The sequence below is a fragment of the Giraffa tippelskirchi genome, chromosome 6, assembly GCF_054371585.1.
Source record: "Giraffa tippelskirchi isolate mGirTip1 chromosome 6, T2T-mGirTip1v1.2.pri, whole genome shotgun sequence".
NCBI lineage: Eukaryota > Metazoa > Chordata > Mammalia > Artiodactyla > Giraffidae > Giraffa > Giraffa tippelskirchi.
Genome location: NC_137280.1, coordinates 111292118 through 111309504, shown reverse-complemented (window position 1 = coordinate 111309504; position 17387 = coordinate 111292118). Strand labels below are relative to the sequence as shown.

The 17387-nt window shown below is 36.8% G+C and overlaps 2 protein-coding genes across 17 annotated transcripts in view; one reads left to right on the top strand and one right to left on the bottom strand.

Annotated features, from left to right (window-relative positions):
- The window catches only part of LOC145509796 (uncharacterized), an 889905-nt gene that overhangs the window by 41822 nt on the left and 830696 nt on the right, over positions 1-17387 (bottom strand). For 7 of the 11 annotated variants that reach the window (XM_081499106.1, XM_081499108.1, XM_081499110.1 and 4 more), the window contains 2 exons: positions 10140-10233; positions 7762-7819 (listed from right to left, as the gene is read on the bottom strand). In XM_081499106.1, the coding sequence (XP_081355232.1) occupies positions 7762-7819; positions 10140-10233 (152 nt within the window). Of the gene's footprint in view, positions 1-5795; positions 7820-10139; positions 10234-17387 lie in introns of those variants that run through there. The other 4 variants (XR_014056468.1, XR_014056469.1, XR_014056467.1 and 1 more) reach the window with 1 other exon arrangement.
- Positions 1-17387, top strand: part of LOC145509795 (uncharacterized) — a 1222357-nt gene that overhangs the window by 1174190 nt on the left and 30780 nt on the right. The window lies entirely within an intron of this gene.

The window sequence follows — 17387 nt, the reverse complement described above, 5'->3', positions numbered from 1 at the left end:
TGTTCCCTGGACTGGGTTAGTTGCTCTATCCTGTATCTTCTCATGATATACAATGCTTCTGCTTAGAGACACATAATGATAACATGATGTGATAAGTGTTCTATAAATTTGAAGACAATGAGCTAATCTGGAGGAGAGAAAGCATCTGATTTATTTCTCTATCTCAAGTACCTTAAATAGTGTATGTAACTAAATTGGCATGCCATGAATTCATGGGCATATTACTATATAGCCAAGTACAATTAATTTGGAATAAAATATGAGTACACTTATTTATAAAGCATAAACAGCATCAAAATTGTTGAACGTGAAGGTAAACAGAAATGGTAAGGTTATTCCATCTTTCCCACATTCCAATTAAAATTCGTATCCTATGTCATATAACTACAAAGATAAATAATCCTTGAAGACCATGGTTTGTTATTATAGATAACACAAGAGGACCTACTAATGTAATCTGAAACAAGGGCTGCTTGAGTATTTGGAAAGAACAGATTCAGAAAAGTTCAACCATTGCTTTCTGATAAGAAAAAGAAAAGTCAAAGAGAAAAGGAGAAAGTAATGCATATAAAAGGAAAATACAAAAATGTGAACTTGATTCAAGAACAGAAAAACTGATTTTCACATTCCATTCCTTTATTTTTTATAATTTAATTTTTATTTTAGACTATAGTTGATTTTCTATGTTGTGTTACTTTCAAGTGTACAGAAAAGTGATTCAGACATATATGTGTGTGTATGTGTATATATATATGTATATATAAATACACACACACACACACACACACGTATCCATTTTTTTCAGATTCTTTTCCCATTAGGTTATGGTAAATTGAGTAGAGTATCCTGTGTTATACACAGTAGGCTGTTGATCATTTTATATATAGTAGTGTGTATATGTTAATCCCATATTCCTAATTTATTCATCTTCCCACTTTTCCCTTTGATAACCAACCTAAATTTGTTTTCAAAATATGTGAGTCTGTTTCTGTTTTATATATAAATTTTTTCTATCATTTCTTTTTAGATTACACATATGAGTGATATCATATTTGTCTTTCTCTGACTTATTTCGTTTAAAATTATAATCTCTAGGTCCATCCATGTTACTTCCAATGGCATTAATTAGTTCCTTTACAACATATCTTTTTGATCATTCCTCTCTCAGTGGACATTTCGATTGCTTCCAGGTCTTTGATATTATAAGAACTACCACAATGACCATTGCAGTGCATGTGTCTATTTGAATTATGGTTTTTGCCAGATACATGCCCAGATGTGGGACTTCTGGATCATATGGTAGCTCTATTTTTAGTTATTTTAATGAACTTTCATAACGTTCTCCATAGTGGCTGTACCAAATGTACATACCCACCAACAGTGTAGAAAGAATGGATCCCTTCTCTTCACGCCCTCTCCAACATATATCCCTTGTGAACTTTTTGATGGTAAATGGGATTGTTTCCATAATTTCTCTTCCTAATCTTTCATTGTTAGTGTAAAGGAATGCAAGAGATTTCTGTGTATTATTTTTGTATCCTGGAACTTTCCCAAATTTATTGATGAGTTCTTATACTTTTCTGGTAATATCTTTAGGATTTTCTATAGTATATAGTATACTATATAGTGTATAGTATAGTATACTATATAGTATAGTATCGTGTCATCTACAAACAGTGACAGTTTTACTTCTTTTCCAATTTGGATTCATTTTATTTCTTCATCTTCTCTGATTGCCATGGCTAGGACTTCCAAAACTGTACTGAATAAAAGTGGCAAGAGTGGACATCCTTGTCTTGTTCCTGATCTTAGAGGAAATGCTTTCAATATTTCACTATTGAGTATGATATCAGCTATTGGTTTGTTACATTTAGCTTTTGTTATATTGAGGAAGGTTCCCTCTGCATCCATATTCTTGAGAGTTTTTATCATTATTGTGTGTTGATCTCCCACCAGAAGCTTTTGCTGCATCTATTGTGATGACCACATGAAATTTGTTCTTCAGTTTGTGGATGTGGTTTATCACACTGTTTTTTGATATTGAAAAATACTTGCATCCCTGGGCTAAATCCTACTTGATTAAGATTATGATCCTTCTAATGTATAGCTGAATTTGGTTTACTAGTATTTTGTTGAGGATATTTGTATCTGTGTGAATCAGTAATATTGGCCTGTAATTTTCTTTTTTTGTGGTATCTTTGTCTGATTTTGGTATCAGGGTGATGGAGGCCTCATAGAATGAGTTGGGTAGTGGTCTTTCCTCTGCAACTGTTTGGAATGGTTTTAGAAGCATAGTGTTAACTCTTCTCTAATAGTTTCATAGAAATTACTTGTGAAGACATCTGGTTCTGGACTTTCATGTTTGTCAGGAGTCTTTTCATCATAGTTTCAGTTGCAGTACTTGTGATCTTTCTGTTCATATTTTCTATTTCTTCCCAGTTCAGTCTTGGAAGATTGTAGCTGTCTAAGAATTTGTCCATTTCTTCTAGGATGTCCATTCTGTTGGTTTATAATTGCTCAGAGTAGTGTCTTATGGTCCTTTGTATTTATGTGATGTCCACTGTAAACTTCTCCTTTCTAATTATATTATTTTGAGCCCTCACCTGTTTTTTTTCTTTATGAGTCTGGCTGAAGGTTTATCAATTATGTTTATCTTTTCTAAGAACCAGCTTTTAGCTTCATTGATCTTTCTATTGTTTTCTTCATTTCTATTTCACTTATTTCTGCTCTGATCTTTATGGTTTCTTTTCTTCTACTAACTTTGGGTTTTGTTTGTTCTTTCTCTAGCTTTTTTTAGGTGTAAAGCCAAATTGTTTCTTGGAGATTTTTCTTCTTTTCTTGTTTCTATTGCTATAAACTCTTAGAACTGCTGTTTGAGTCATATTTTGTTTTCATTTGCCTCTACATATTTTTTATTTAATCTTTGATTTCTTTATGACCCAATTTTTGTTTAGTAACATGCGGTTAACTTCTATGCGTTTGTGTCTTTTTATAGGTTTTTTTTCCCTTATAGTTGATTTCTAATATTATAGCATTGTGATCTCTAAATTTCAAATGCATTTCCAATATCCTGCATTTGATCTCTCTTCTCACAGTTACTGGTTTTGATATCATATTTGTACGTGGATGATTTTCTACTTTTATTCTATGTTTGCCTTTATCATTTAGCTTTCCTATTTGTATTTTTCTTGTTCCTCATTGTTCCTCTTCATTCCTAGCTAGAGAAGTTCTTTTAGTATTTGTTGGAAAGTGTTTTGGTATCGCTGAATTCTCTTAGCTTTTGCTTGTCTGTAAAGCTTTTGATTTCTCCATTGGATCTGAACAAGAGCCTTGCTGTATTGTGTTCTTGGTTATAAGTTCTTCTCTTTCATCATTTGAAATGCATCATGCCACTCCCTTCTGGCCTGTAGAGTTTCTGCAGGAAAAAATCAGCTGAACAGGTGACTTTGGTCCATTGGCTTGTGCTGGTAGGAGGGACTGGTCCTGCCCACTTGTGGGTGGGCTGTGTCAAGGGGTGTGTTTAAAGGTGGCTATTGGCTCAGGACAACTGTAGTCAGCCTGTCTGCTGATAGGAAGCACTGTGTTCCCACTCTGTTGGTTGGTCAGCCTGAGATGTCCCAGTACTTGAGCCCGCACTACTGTTAGTGGGGCTAGATCTCAGTGCCAAAATGGCGACCTCTGGGAGCACTCACTCTGATGAGTATTCCCGGGGCCTCTGCCACCAGTGTCCTTGGCTCATAGTGAGCCACCATCAACCCCCACCTCCTGAGGAGATCTTCTAAGACCCCAGGTAGGTCTGGCCAACTCTTGTGGAGTCACTGCTTTGCCCTGGACCCTAGTGCACATGACAGCTTGTGTGCACCCTCCTTGAATGGGGTCTCTGTTTCCTTCATTCCTGTGGAGCTCATAAGATCAAGCCCCATGAGTCTTCAAAGCCAAATGCTCTGGGGTTTCCTCTTGCTGATGCCAGACCTGAGGCTAGGGATCCTGATGAGGATCTCAGAACTCTCACTCCCATGGGAGAACTTCTGTAATACAATTATTTTCGAGTTTGTGGTTCACCCACCTGGAGAGTATGGGATTTGATTGTATCATGAAAGGACTCTTCCTACTGTCTCACTGTGACTTCTTTTTTGTCTTTGAGTGTAGAATATCTTTTTTGGAAGGTTTGAATCTTTATTGTTGATGGTTGTTCAGCAGTTAGTTGTGATTTTGGGGCTTTTAAGAGACGAAGTGAACTCAAGTATTTCTAACATGCCATCTTGTCTCTGCTCCCCAAAATTTGACTTTAATAGTAGGAATGTTTTTCTTTTCATTTATCCCCTTCCCTACATTGTTATTGTTGTTCTTCAATTGCTCAATCATGTCTGACTTTTGCATCCCCATAAACAGCAACATGCAAGACTTCTCTGTCCTTCACTAGCTCATAGAGCTTGTTCAAACTCATTTACATTGAGTCAGTGATGCCATCCAACAATCTCATCCTATTTCCCTCTTCTCCTCCTGCCCTCAATCCTTCCTAGCATCAGAGTCTTATCCAATGAGTTGGCTCTTCACATCAGGTGGCCAAAGTATTAGAGCTTCAACATCAGACCTTCCAGTGAATATTGAGGCTTGATTTCCTTTAGGATTGACTGGTTTGATCTCCTTGCTGTCCAAGGGACTCTCAAGAGTCTTCTTTAGCACCTCAGTTTGAAAGCACCAATTCTTTGGTGCTCAGCCTTCTTTATGCTATTAAAGTGGTATCATCTGGATATCTGAGACTGTTGATATTTCTCCTGGCAATCTGGATTCCAGCTTGTGCTTCATCCAGCCTGGCATTTCGCATGATGTATTCTGCATATACATTAAACAAGCAGGGTGACAATATACAGCCTTGACGTACTCCTTTCCCGATTTGGAACCAGTCTGTTGTTCCATGTCCAGTTTTACCTTTTGCTTCTTGACCTGCATACAGATTTTTCAGGAGGCAGGTCAGGTGGTCTGGTATTCTCATCTCTTTAGGAATTTTCCACAGTTTGTTGTGATCCACACAGTCAAAGGGGTAGTCAATGAAGCAGAAGTTGTTTTTCTGGTTTTCCTTTACTTTTCTATGATCCAATGGATGTTGGCAATTTGATCTCTGGTTCCTCTGCCTTTTCTAAATCCATCTTGCTTCATGTACCATTGATGCTTAGCTTGAAGATTTTGAGCATTACCTTGCTGTTACGTGAAATGAGTGCAATTGTGCAGTAGGTTGAACCATCTTTGGCATCGACTTTGGCATCGGGATAAAAACTGACCTTTTCTAGTCATCTGGCCACTGCTGAATTTTCCAATTTTGCTGGCATATTGAGTGCAGTACTTTAATAGCATCATCATTTAGAATTTAAATACGTCAGCTGGAACTCTATCACCTCCACTAGCTTTGTTAGTAGTGATGCTTCCTCAGGCCTGCTTGACTTCACACTCCAAGATATCTGGCTCTAGGTGAGTGATCACACCACTGTGGTTATCTGGGTCATGAAGATGTTTTTTGTATATTTCTTCTGTGTATTCTTGCCAAGTCTCCTTAATATCTTCTGCTTCTGTTAGGTCCATACTATTTCTGTCCTTTATTATACCCATCTTTGCATGAAACGTTCCCTTGGTATCTCTAATTTTCTTGAAGTGATCTCTCTTTTTCCCTATCATGTTATTCTATGTCTTTGCACTGTTCACTTAACAAGGCTTTTTTCTCTCTCCTTGTTGTTCTCTGGAGCTCTGCAATCAGTTGGTGTATCTTTTCCATTCTTTCTCTCTTATTTTCTTAGCTATTTGTGAGGCCTCCTCAGATAACCATTTTGCCTTCTTGCATTTCTTTCTCTTTGGGATGATTTTGGTCACCATCTCCTGTACACTGTTACAAACCTCTATCAATAGTTCTTCAGGCACTGTGCCTACTAGATCCAATCCCTTTAATCTATTTGTCCTTCCACTATATAATCATAAGGGATGTGATTTAGGTGATACCTGAATGACCTAATGGTTTTCTCTACTTTCTTCAATTTGATCCTGAATTTTGCAGTAAGGAGTTCATGATCTGAACCATAGTCAGCTCCAGGTCTTATTTTTAGCTGACTGTATAGAGCTTCCCCATCTTCAGCTGCAAAGAATATAATCAGTCTGTTTTCACTATTGACAGTTTGGTGATGTCCATGTATAGAGTCATCTCTTGTGTTGATGGAAGAGGGTGTTTGCTATGACCAGTGTAGTGTGTTTTCTTGGCAAAACTCTGTTAGCCTTTGCCCTGCTTCATTTTGTACTCCAAGGCCAAACTTGCCTGTTACTCCAGGTATCTCTTGACTTTTGCATTCCAGTCCCCTATGATGAAAAGGACATCTTTTTTGGTGTTAATTCTAGAAGGCCTTTAGGTCTTCATAGAATCAGTCAACTTCATCTTTTTTGGCATTAGTAGTTGGGGCATAGACTTGGACTCCTGTGATATTGAATTGTTTGCCTTGGAAATGAACTGAGATCATTCTGTCATTTTTGAGATTGCACCCAAGTACTGCATTTCACACTCTTTTGTTGACTGTGAGGGCTACTCCATTTATTCTAAGGGATTCCTGCCCACAGTAGTAGATATGATGGTAGATATAATATAAATTCGCTCATTCCCATCCATTTTAGTTAACTGATTCCCAAAATGTCGACATTCACTCTTGCCATCTCCTGTTTGACCACTTCCAATTTACCTTGATTCATGGACCTAACATTCCACGTTTCTATTCAATACTGTTCTTCACAGCATCAGACTTTACTTTGACCACCACATCTAATTTCACTTGCTCATAAAGTAGAGCATAGAGGCCTCACTCCTGGCTTTTCAGACCACAGTTCGTGCTCCTGACACACTCACTCCATTCCTTTAAGTCTTCAGTAAATGAACAGATATTTTCAGAATACCCCAGTGATTCCACAGGTGATGTTTAATTCTAGGAAGTGACATGGTTCCCAATACATACCCCAAGAATACATGGATAAGGAAGAGAGCTTCTTATATTGGTACCTTGGTAACACTTACTTAGTGACTTGTAGTTCATGCTGTGTCCATTAGTAAAATCTTGAATTTGTATAACTTCAACATATTTTATCAATAGAAAACATTATCAGAGCACTTATCCAAGGTTTCCTGTGGTCTCAAGGGTTCACAAGAGAAAGATGTCAACCAGGCAAATATGCATACCAGAAAACGTGACAGAAGGATGTACAAATTTGGGAATTATTTATGATTCAAATGCAACTCTTTGATAGGTTATTTTGAAAAATGCAGGATAATGTTTACATGAACTTGAATAAACTCTGAGAGATAGAGGAGGATAGGGAAGCCTGGAAGCCTGGTATACTGCAGTCCATGGGGTCGCAAAGAGTTGGACATGACTAAGTGACTGAGCAACAACATTTATTGTTTCCCCTAGGACACTATTTGGTGATTTCATTGTTTTCTCCCAACTAAAATAGACTGGATTATTCCTTAATTATATTTTATTATTTCTACCAAGTTTGAGCTCAGATATAGGATTTTCACTTTTCAAATATTCATAGCATTCTTTTCATCTTATTATTTATTTTCAAATATTCATAGCATTCTTTTCATCTTATTATTTATTACTGAGCCAATTAAATACACATGTTCCTTTAATCTTTTTCCATACATAAATTTCTCCATTCTGTGTATCCTTATTTTCCTTTGTACCATTCTCATACATTTGGCATTTCTGCTCTTAAGATCTGACTCACCTTTGGGATTGTTAGGTGCGGAAAAACAACTAGATGACCACCAATTCAGGCTAATGACCTAATCAGAATAATGAAAAGGAAGAGATTTAAAGTACTCAGTTTTTATTTGTTTAAATAATATATTTTAGTACCTTAGTAAATGGTTGACTCATTTTATCCATCTTATTTTAAACAATTTCTGAGTTTCTTGGGAATGTCATGAACTAGGGAAAAGACCACTAAAGCGAGGCTTCGAAAACCTGAGCCTTAGAAACTCTGCAAAATATAATCTGAGGCATTATGAAATATTTTTCACTTGTTGTTATAAGGAAATAGTATTAGCACTGGAATATTTGCTTTCTGTGAAGAGCTGTTGAGTTCCAAAAAGATACTAGTGATAAATTGTTAACTAGTGATAAATTAGTAATAAGCTAGTGATAAACATGCCTTATAAATTGTTTAGTACATTAAAATTGTAAAGTAGGATTAGTCCTTCATGCTTTGTACATTGGCTTATAAAAACTGGTAACATTGCTACTTTTTCATGCCATCATTTATACTGAGTTTAACTCAGTGACCATGAATTCACATAAAACCATAAGAATCAGATGAGAAGGTATTTCATAAGTGACATCTCGGCTATTACTAGGAAGAGGGTTGAGAAGGTTACAAATGGCCACAGTCAGGGAATGACTAAGCATTTGAGAAGAGAATAGAGAATGTGATTATTTTATTAGAAGGAAGGTGAGAGGTCAGAGATTTAAGGGAAAAAAAAAAGAAACAGGAAGCTCAGAAATGGAAAAAGAAGAGTCATGGAGTCAATTAGGTACAGAGAGGCCTTCCAGATGGCCAGAGGAAGCAGAGGAGAGAAGTCTTCTAGGACAAGGATGCATATAGTTGCAGCAGACTGTAACTGGGGCCCAAGATTCTAAATAAATCAAAGGCACTCAGAGGGGAAAATAACACCCACAGAGAAGAATTCCCTGTGGCAGTACTATTTGGCCTAAGACCTGGGGGGTTTAAAGAAGAGAGTCAGGTCAAGAAAAGGGGAAAGGTTTTCTGGATAAAGGAAAGATTAGTTGTAAGGAGGAAATGAAACTAGGGGCTAGAAAAACAGAGAGAACCCTAAACCACAGAACTGATCATGACAAAACGGTAGATGCTGACAGATCCATCCAAGTGAGGGCTGTGCAGGAGACAGCACAGGTGTGGCTTCAGTGGTCTACCCAAACTGGAGAAGTCTCTGCTTTAGGGCCCAGGGGAAGCCTCCAAGCCTAGTTCTAAGGTCCCACAGATGATTCCTTGAGTAACTATATGTCCTATAATATTATTTTTCTTGAACTAGCTAAATAATTTCCATTTCTTTCTAAGAACCCTGACTGATACAAGAGTGCTAAATACACACACATGCACATACATATGGGGCTTCCCTTGTGGCTCAGCTGGTAAAGAATCCGCCTGCACTGTGGGAGACCTGGGTTCGATCCCTGGGCTGGGAAGATCCCCTGGAGAAGGGAATGGCTACCCACTCCAGTATTCTGGCCTGGAGAATCCATGGACTGGATTGTCCATGGGGTCACAAAGAGTCGGACATGACTGACCGACTTTCACTTTCACATATACATATATGTGTGTATACACACACACACAAATATATATGATATGCAAGACCTTATGACTCATGACAATCTCAGGAGTGAAAGTGGGGTGAGAAAACAAAAGTGAACTCGCTTTGCTGCCTTTCAGTTCATTACTTCCCGACATGAATCAGGTCACCTTAAAAACACCTTACTGAGAGCCCGACATGAATCAGGTCACCTTAAAAACACCTTACTGAGAGCCCCTTTAGTTCCACCAATTTAGGATAATTATTCTACAGACTTGTACCGATCTTCCCCAAATGGCATTTTGTCTTTATATTCTCTGCCCAACACTTACTCTACATACCCAAGGCCCCTCGTCTCTCAGTCAAGTTCTAATAGAAACAGTCTTCATCTCAGGTGGTGTGGGATGTTGTAAAGAAATGAACATGAGAGGTTGAGGCATCGAGGAACATGGGAAAGCAGAAGGCCTTTACTAATATCAGAGTGGAAGGAGCAAGGAAAATAAAAGATTATAGGAGTGCAGTGAGAGCTGGATACTCGGCACCAACCAGAAATGCAGAGCTGAGGTAGGGAGGGTCAGTCTCTTGTTGGTGAAAGGAGGGTAGAGTGGAATGCATCTGGAGGGTCAAAAGAGAGCAGAAATCATATAACCTGGTCTTAGTCTGCTCCTATTGCCATAACCAAGTCCCACAAACTAGGTGGCTAAAACCACAGACACTTATTTTCTCTAAGTTCTGGAGGTTAGAAGTCCAAGGTTCTAGAGGTGTTTTGTTCTTCCGAGGAGTCTCCGCTTACCTTGCAAATGGCCAGTCTTCCCACTGTGTCCTCACATGTCTTCCCTCCATGTGTGCCCGCCTGGAGTCCTTTCATACGTCCAAATTCCCTCTTCCTATAAGGACACCAAGTCAGATCAGATTAGGGCCCATCCTAAGGCCTTCATTTTAATTACCTCTGTAAAGACCTGTCTCCAAATACAGACACACTCTGGAATATACTAGGAATTAGGACTTTGAGTGGACATGATTTCAGCCCATAACAACCCTGTGTTATTCATCAATTTTCTTTCAGAATATCTATCATCCTCACTTTCCTTACCTGCCCATCGCCTTCCCCCTGTATTTCTCATTCATTTTTTAAACTAAATCACTTTATATGTATATATACACATATATATATATAAACTATCATAAAAAAGAAAGAAATCCCACCAAATTCCACACCATGGATGGACTTTGAGGGCATTATCCTAAGTGAAATAAGTCAGAGACCGAAAAATACTATATGTCACATTTATATGTGGAATCTAAAAACAATAAACTCATAGAAATAATAGAGAAGATCGGTTGCCTGGGGCTGAGGAGTAGGCAAATCAGAAGATATTGGTTAAATGGTACAGACTTCCAGTTACAAGACATATAAGTTCCAAGGATCTAATTACAGCATGTAACTATGGTCAACAATATAGTATCATATGCTTTAAAGTTGCTATAAGAAGAGTTTTAATGATCTAACTGTAACAACAGCAGCAACAAAATGGTAGTTGTGGGAGGTGAAGGATTCCTTATTTTGGTAATCATTTTTGCAAGATAGGCATGTATCACATCATTTACTTTACTCAAAGTCTACCAATTCAAATATTAATCTGTTCCCAAAACACCCTCCCAGAAGCATCCAAAACAATATTGGACCAAACATCTTGTCACCATGACCCAGACAAGTTGACATATAAAATTAAACATCACATCCACACAACTACCCTGATTTTGGATAGAATAACTCTGTCATTTTATTTAAAAAACAGTGGCAAACTTTTTATTTTTTCGGTTTTTTAGTCATAAGATCAATGATTTATAGGACACTAACAGAGAATGCCTCAGAGTGAACCATGTAATCATTGAAGATGTCTTCAGGCAATTACAAGGAAAGGTCAAGGCAAAGCTGCTGTTGAATACTAAAATCATGTTGAATTTAAAGTGAGAGTTGCTGCTACCCTGGTGAGATTCATCCTGAGGCACTGAAGTGGGATTCATTAAGATGAGTAATCCAAGGTCTACTTGTTGTATAAATCTAGCAATTAAAAATATTTAGAAACTACCAGCAGCGTCTTAGCCTGAGTGATAGAGAAAAATGCAACATGGACACTGCCCTTAAAGGGCTTATAATATAGTAAGGGGGGAAACAAGTAGAAATCAATATAGGGTCACGTGCATACACTACATACATTTCTCGTAAATGTTGTTTTTGATCATTTAGAGAATGATATTCTTAATAAAAATAGAGAGCTACTTAGCCTTTGCTCTTTCCCTGGAGCAAAGGGAAAATAAAAACTGGGGGATAAAGATGGATAAGGTTTGAAAAACTGAAGGAAACTGGAAGATCCAAACAATATGACAAAAGTGAAAAGATTAATATAGCTTGAGGGAAAATAAACTTGATATTGATGGGAACTTCAAGTTTCACAAAACTTGCAAGTGATATAAGTGCTGAAAAATTTATGAACCTTCTTCAGTTAATTATCTTTAAAATACAAAGTGAACTTTCTAGCTATTAATAGAAAACATCACCTGTCTGACCTCTTTACTTTCCAATAATTTGCATTACCATGAATTTCAGTTATTCCTCTTCTCTGAGCCATTCTATGCGAAGAGAAACATAATTTATTTGGTCTTAAGAACTCTCATATATCTAATAAAAAATAGACCAGAAATGTCTTTTTGATTTCCAGATTCACCCCCAAGCTAATTGACTTTTACTCATGAACAATACTTTTACAGTATGTAAAATCAGAACATATACCACAAAATTAGAAGAAACCACACATCCCAAACAAGCAATGCCATTTAGAGTCATATTTAAGGTTGAGAGTTCTGGACCAAAATTGCCTGTGAAATGCTTAGAATTTTTATGGAATGTGATAAATTCAATTAATTTATGGGTATTAATCCTCTTTACTATTAGAAAACAGGCTATTTGAGGAAGCAGCAACTAAATGACAGCACTGAAATTTTAATGGAGAGTGGCTCAGATGGTAAAGAATCTGCCTGCAATGCTGGAGACACAGGTTTTATCAATGGATCAGGACAATGCCTTGGGGAAGGGAATGGCTACCCTCTCCAGTATTCTTGCTTGGAGAAGTCCATGGATAGAGGAGACTGGTGGGCTGTAGAGCCCACAGGGTCACCAAGAATAGGACATGACTGAGTGACTAACTCTTTAAGATGCAAAAGGGAACTTTTGTAAGTTTTTTAAAAGGAAGATGAGGATAAAAGGTATAGAAACTGTTTGTAATAGCATTTTTTTTCTATCTCAAAGTGCTGAAATTTTGCATGCATTATCAGATTAGAACAGATACAATGATCTTTTGGGGGAGGAAATTCTAGAAATTTGTTTTTCCTAATTCCTGTTATCCTATTGAAAAAAAAAAAAAAACCAATATATGATTTCTTTCTGGGAAAAATATTCATGTTCTTTTCCATGAAATGAATTTCTATCCTCACCTGTTGGTAACACTCAGTTATAACCAGTGCTCCTATAAAAGAATAGAAATTGTTTTCAGGATTTCTAGGTTTTTCACCATGTAGTAGTTATAGCTAATCCAGGCTGTTATATTTTCAAGGGCACTGCTGCTTTGCAGGGCATAATGCTGATTTTCTTATCTTAGCAATGCCACCTTTAGTTATTTTTGTGATCTTGATCCTCCTGAATCCTTTTTTGGTAGAGATTCAAAACAGTATTTCTTCTGTCCTGATTTTCCTCATGAGTTTGAACCAGTATTTTGACTTTGAGTGGTTCATGTGTACATAACCAAGAACCCTGGAAACCTTCTCCATAGTGTTGTTAATTTGTGTTCTTTAAAGGGAGCTTTAAAAAGCCTTTTGTTATTTACTGAAATTATATATCTTTTTCGTGACTAAAGTAAAAAGCATCTGTTAATCTAATTCCCTAGTACTGTTGATATGTCATATGCATTCAATTCAATAATTTAATGATGCAAATTATATTCAAAAAGATATTTATATATTTTTACATATTAGCAACTTACTGAACAGGGGTGAAAGTATCTTACCATTCCTTAATATTAGTAAATATTTTCAATTAAACATATTCTAGGATTTACAGCACACAGAATGTGTCAGCCTGACAGATATGTTCTAGTTAGTTTGGTAGGAATTTTTCTACGCTATGTAAAGTTTTGTAAAAAGTCAAAAAAGGTCAAGACCTTGTTCTGTATTTCAGTAACAGTCCTGATACATCTTACTAGATGGAGAATAACATTACAAACCTCCCTTGGGCTCCAAGATACTGCCAGTTGGACATTCTGACCTCTTTTACAAAAAAGGAAATGAAAACATTCAGCACTTTATCTATAACAGGATGCCTCTGATAGATTTTGTTATACGAGGTTATAGCTATCAATTGGAAAGGCCTAGTCTGCCTCCGTTTAAATCACCATTCTCATTTGTTTTCCGTACAAAAAAGAAATCTGGCTCATTCAAGGCCAATAGAGCAGCTTTACTCTAACAAAAGGAGAAAATGGCAAAATGTACACATTTTCATCTTTAGTCATATTTTTAACCGTGCACACTTGTGTAAATTACTCTGAACCTACTAAAGTGTGTCGGATCATTCTATGAAATGCTGAGAGGTAGAAACTATGATCATCAGTTTGCCTCAGGAAAGCGAACAAAGGTACTTAAGATGAAGTGTATTTTAAAATCACAGACGGAAGTTCTAGAATAGGTTAATTTGAAAAGTTATAATTATTCTACAATTAAAAGTTATTCTTCACTCCTGGGTCCAAAAGATCCTCTGGAGAAGGAAATGGCAACCCACTCCAGTATTCTTGCCTGGGAAATTCCATGGACTGAGGAGCCTGGTGGGCAACAGTCCATAAGGTCACAAAGAGTCGGACACAACTGAGCACACACACACACGTTATTCTCAGGATCTAAGAAAATTTTGGCAGAAATGCAGTGCTATTTCCTTAGTTGGTATATCTCTCATAATTTTAAAAATGCCCTTTCCAAAATATTAAATGGTAACCTACTGAAATTATAAGCTAATGTATTTGATGCTAACCACAACTAATCATTAAATAGTATGCACGAGCCCAATATGAGATCATAAAGAATCTGTTTTAAAAATTATTTCATATATATATATAATCATATGAATTGAGCAAGTAACAACACAAATGTATCTGCAGATGCAATGAAATGTTAACTATTATGCAGTACCGTTTAGTGTCTTAAGGGAAACTTTGCAAGAGTTAAGATTCAGTGAAGAGCATATGAATGTGGGAAATAACTAACAAGAAGTACTTTATTGGGAATACACAGAGTGTGAGAGTGACATGGGGTCTAAGATCTGAAAGATGAGGAGGGGTATTCCAGCACCACTATTGGGTAGGAGTGAAGCTGGAGCAGGCAGGGGTTCACATGTGGAAAGGAGAGGAGAGCAAAATGTGTTCCAGGAACTAAATTGTGAGCACACTTAGGGGAAACTGGTGAAAAGAGAAGATGAGAAGTGAATAGATAGTAGATTACACAGGACCTTGTAAACATTATAAATGGGTTTGGACGCTATTCTAAGCACAGTAGGGACTCTGTGGTAGGCTTTTAAGCAGAGGACCTTCATCATCAGATTTTATCTTGAGGAACATTTCCTTGACTCTAATGGGGTAAATGATAGGAGATCAGGGTCTATTACAGAGGAATACCATACTGTAGTTAGTAGATATTAATGCGGTATTTGAAAGAGATGATAACAGCTGTAACTAGTAGTAAAAAGTGTCATTGATTAGAGTGAGGTGAGTGGATTCCAGAGACATATTAATATATCAGTGCTAATAGCAGAAAAGGGAAGATCCAGAGTTAGGAACAGTGCCCAGGGATCTGTCCTGGGCAACTGACTGGCAGCTCCATGTATCATTTTATTGCAGAATAAATTTCAAAAAGGAAAACCAACGTGGAGCTGGAGGCGGGGAAGTAGGTACCAGAAATGATGAGTTGGACATATTGAATAGGATGTTCCTTGGGTCATCCAAGTGATCTTGAGCTATAGGGAATGGGATAAACAGAAGATTTAGGAGAAGAATCTAGATCTGAATTAGAGATTTGAAGTTCATTTTTAAATAAATATAATTGAAAATGGGAATGGGTGAAACCTCTCAAAGAAGTATGGGGAAAACGAGAGAAAGCTAAGAAACACTGACATTTAAAGAGCAGACTAACAAAGAAAAGCCTGAAAGAGGACATTGTCAGAAAAGTGGGAGGAAACTTAATTGTAATTATAAAAATGACCTTAGTAAACAAATAATTTTGTATTGCACTTGACTAATCTACATTTTAAGAGTGTCACTCTAATATGTTGAAAAAAGAATAAAAAACAGAGCTATGCTTGGAGGAAGAAATATCAAAAAAAAATGAAGCTAAGGAATTACATTCATTTATCCATTCATTCATTGATACATTCAGGAGCTTCTTATTAAGGATTCATTGTGAAGTACTAGAAAAGATGTTTCAGTAAATACAAACATAAATTAAATTATGTACTGACTGTGGCTTTTAGGAGCTCATGCACTACAGTAAGAAAGGAGACATATGCTTTAGTAAATAATTTGAGGGAGAGCAGGACATGTTTCCTAAAGAAAGCACAGAAAACATACTAAGAGAGATCAAAAAAAGAATACACAGCCCTGCCACAGGGTCAGTCAGGCACAATATAAATTCTCAACATACATATTGAATCAATTTATGCCATCCAGCTGGAGGGGTTAAAAAAAGCTTTCTGTAGCAGTTGGCATCTGCCATTAAAATAGGCGAATTCCTAGTATTTAAATATAAGAGAAAGGATTTGGATAAATCAGTGGCAGGTACAAGGGCAGCAGCTGGAGCAGCTTAATCTAGAGTAAAGGCCTGAGAAATGTATTCATTTTAAAAATATTTTGAGCATCTGTCTATAGTTTCTCAAATTACAGGCTAAAGAAAACAGTTCATTTTGTGGCAGTAGCAATTTCTGATCAAGAGCTAAAAATAACCACAATGTCCAAAACACTTATAAACGCATTCATATTTAATCCTCAGAGACCACTTTGATAATCAGGACGGTTATTTCTACAGATGTCAACTAAGACCTGAGTAGGTAAAATGTATTAGAATCTAAGTTTTTGCAGTGTCCTACACCATTATTTTAGAATGTTCTGGCCATTTTCATAATGGCATTCTCAATAAAGAATTTTAGACTAATTAAAATGTATAAAGCCCTTAAAAGCAGATTATAATTCTTGGTCACATCAGCTGAGAATTATCTGAAACAGCAAGCAGCGTTTGTGTGCTGAGTTCTCTCTTGTGCATGGTGAGGGCTTCAGAAGGAAATACCAAAATGGCCTAAAGTAAAGGGCTTGAGCAGAGGCTGTGCATATTAAATAAACAAAACACAGTGAGGAAATTTATGTGATCTGAGATTTGAGTGATTTGGAAGCCTGATTTCTGGCCCAAGACTCACAGTTTAATCTTAAATCAGCTGCTTATTCCCTGAATAATACCAGTTTTTATTCTATTGTTATTGTTGATGTTTAGTCTCTAAGTTATGTCTGACTCCTTGCAACCCTAAGGACAGTAGCCCACCAGGATCCTCTGTCATGGGATTCCCCAGGCAAGAATAATGGAGTAGGCTGCCATTTCCTTCTCCAGTGGATCTTCCAAACCCAAGGATCAGTATTATAATACCATGTGTAGGCATGAAGGAATCGATGAGAAACACTAAGTTCAGAAGACCTCTTTGGAAGACTCTCTCACCAATGAAAAGATATATATCTAAATACTATCAGTTTATATTTATACTCTGCATGTAGTTCTGTGATGTGTCACACAATTCTAACTACTCAATATTCTACAGCAAAGTATATATCCATCCATGTTATCATACAACTCTAAAAATACATAATTCAGCATCCAAAGAGCTACTTTGTATTTAAAATAAGTCTCTATAGGATGTTAAATATATAAATAATAGCATTTGATGTATGAAGAATGCCTGTTA